This window comes from Pteropus vampyrus, unplaced genomic scaffold (genome assembly GCF_000151845.1).
Source record: "Pteropus vampyrus isolate Shadow unplaced genomic scaffold, Pvam_2.0 Scaffold330, whole genome shotgun sequence".
NCBI lineage: Eukaryota > Metazoa > Chordata > Mammalia > Chiroptera > Pteropodidae > Pteropus > Pteropus vampyrus.
In genome coordinates this window covers 1,100,679-1,103,177 of record NW_011889111.1, presented here as the reverse complement: position 1 = coordinate 1,103,177, position 2,499 = coordinate 1,100,679, and the positions used below count along the sequence as shown (strand labels likewise).

Below are 2,499 nucleotides of genomic sequence, written 5' to 3'. Positions count from 1 at the left end.
ACACTGATTGACCATTGACAGGTACTCAAATACTGGATTTCTAGACAAGGCACAAGTGTGAGTTCTTTAGGGGCCCTCCGAATCCAGTGCCCTGCTTAGCCTGTCCCAACCCCCTCAGCTCTCGTGTATAGCGGTGTGCCCTGTGGGCGAGTGTTGCTGGGGTTTTTTTCACTCAGAAATTAGCTTTCTGTGCTGGCATTAACGTGATGGCACGAGCCCAGCTATTTCTCTCTTTGCTCGCTTGGCCTACGGGAAACGAATGTTCTCATCGAAGCAGACATGATAGCTGACTAGACTCACGGGCCTTTCTGCTTGCCATGCCATCATTATACAGTTCACGTGCACTTTGGGAAGGTCGACTAGCCTGTTTCCTAATTCGATGTACACTAGAATATGAGTTTCCAGTGTTCCTTTTTTGCAGACACCCCCAGACTCTGCAGGCGAGTCTCTTAGAGCCAGAGATTCTCAACTGGCTTTTGGAAAGGGGCTGAGGAAAGCTGCAGCAGCCCTTCCTAAGTCCGCAGCTCCTGGCTCCAGTGATTCCCACTTTTGTCCTCCTGCTCCTCCTGCTTCCATGGATGGGGTGATTACAGTTACTGAGAGGCCTGTCTGCTGACTTAGTGTGTGGGAGTACTCACTGCTTCTTTGACCTCAGCTCTGGACCCTGGCTATCGGTCGTAGTTTCTTCTGTGCCTTTCTTACATGAAATACTGTTTGTAGCTGTGATAGATCATTACATAGTGATCTCCTGAATCATGCTTCCCTGCGTCCGTGCCTTTCCTCATGTGACATTGCCACACCTTCCATTGAGGACTGAATTTATCCCTCTGCCTGCTTGAATGTGGGCTGGCCTTGTGCTTGCTCTGACCAATAGCATGTGGTAGAAGTGACCTCACACGTTTACAAATCTTGGATTCATGAGGCCTGATGGCATCTGCTTTTGCCCTGTGGGAGCACCATGCAGTGAAGAAGCCTGAGACGGAAGTGCATCTGCAGAGAGGGTCAGACAACCCAGCTGATCCACCAGCTGAGTGCATCTTTCTGAAAAATAATACATTGTTATTCTAATCCTCTGAGTGTTTTGCAGGGAGTGCTACATCTTGACCCTTCATTTTCTTGTGAATACCCTTGCATCATATCTTAGGGGACCCTTACATTATATTGTGTTCTGATACTACTGACCCACAAAAGATGATGCACGTCAGAAGACATAATTCTTTGATTTTTCCTTAGGATTTCCATCTGTGGCCTAAATGCACTTTTGAAGAGTAATTTCGGAGAGCAAAAGGGAGACTCTTCTAACTGTCATATGGGGAGATTCGAATGTCTAAAGGTTGCTTTTCCTCGTGCCCCTTTAGATGTATGGCAAGGACTCCCAGCCTCACTTTTGGTTGTTTTTGCCTCTGCTGCCTCACAGGCGTCTGAAGACCAAGACCTGCCTTATTTTTCTGTGTAGACACTGTAAACACGTAATAAATGTTGAATGACTCAGAGAAACACTGTGGGAAAATTGCCTTTTGAGACTATGACTATTTTCCTATTGTGTTTTATCTGGGCATGTTTAAAACTTTGGTTTCTAAGCCCCTTTAGAAAACTCCTAATAAAGAAAAACAAAGAAAAAATAAAATTAACACAGAAAGTGGTACTAGAACTGAGCCTGTTTTTTACTTTTTATTCTTTTACATGTGAAAGACCTCAAGACAACAGTTTCTACTTGTCTTATGTTATTTGTAAACCTCATTATTGTTTGTGTCAGAGACAGTATCATCCAAAAACAAAACTAAAACGGTAACCTGTTTTGTGAAATGAAACGTAATACAGAACGCATTGTTTCAGTAGGACGCCGTCACTACAATGCCAAACAGGCATTTAAAAAATTAACAGAAAATTAACAAATATTTACTTCCCCTGACAACAGATGTTGGAAATTTTCCTTACTAAAGAAGCAGCCTTCAAGAAAGAACGCTGGCCCAAGGAAGGCGCCGTCTGGCAATCGCTGCGAAGTGGTCAGCGAGGGGCATCCTCGCGCGGTCGCAGAGTCCGGGGCAGCGCATGTCCGTCCCAGGACGACGGGCGGCTCCGGACCTTCTCCTGCGACGCGTCTGGGAAACGCGGAGAGAAGGGTGACGCCCGGCGTCCTGACGAAACCCCCGCGGTCACTGCGTCTCTTACTTCCCCCACCCCGCACCCTGTTCCCTCCCCCCGGCCCTCCCCATCCCGCTCCTCTCCCCTCCCCTGTCTCCGACCATCCTTGACTGGCAGCCGGCCTCAGCGACACCGGCCAGAGCCGCAGCGAGGGCCGGAGCGGCAGCCATGGAAGCGGCCGGCGTGGACGAGCGCTCGCCTCAGCTGCCGGCGCCCTACTCGGGCGTGGTCACCCCCACCGCGCCGCCGCGCTGGCCAGAGAGCGGCCCCCGAGGTGAGGCTGCGCAGACCCCTCGCCTGGCAGGGTCTACCCGCGCTCGGCCCCCACGAGCGCTGCGCGCAGGGCTTCGGGGG

The 2,499-nt window shown here is 50.2% G+C and overlaps 1 protein-coding gene across 1 annotated transcript in view; it reads left to right on the top strand.

Annotated features, from left to right (window-relative positions):
• The first annotated feature begins 2,313 nt into the window (after positions 1-2,313).
• Positions 2,314-2,499, top strand: part of PIP4P2 (phosphatidylinositol-4,5-bisphosphate 4-phosphatase 2) — a 39,305-nt gene continuing 39,119 nt past the window's right edge. The window contains exon 1 of the mRNA XM_011378098.2: positions 2,314-2,419. Coding sequence (XP_011376400.1) covers positions 2,314-2,419 — 106 coding nt within the window. The remainder of the gene's footprint in view (positions 2,420-2,499) is intronic.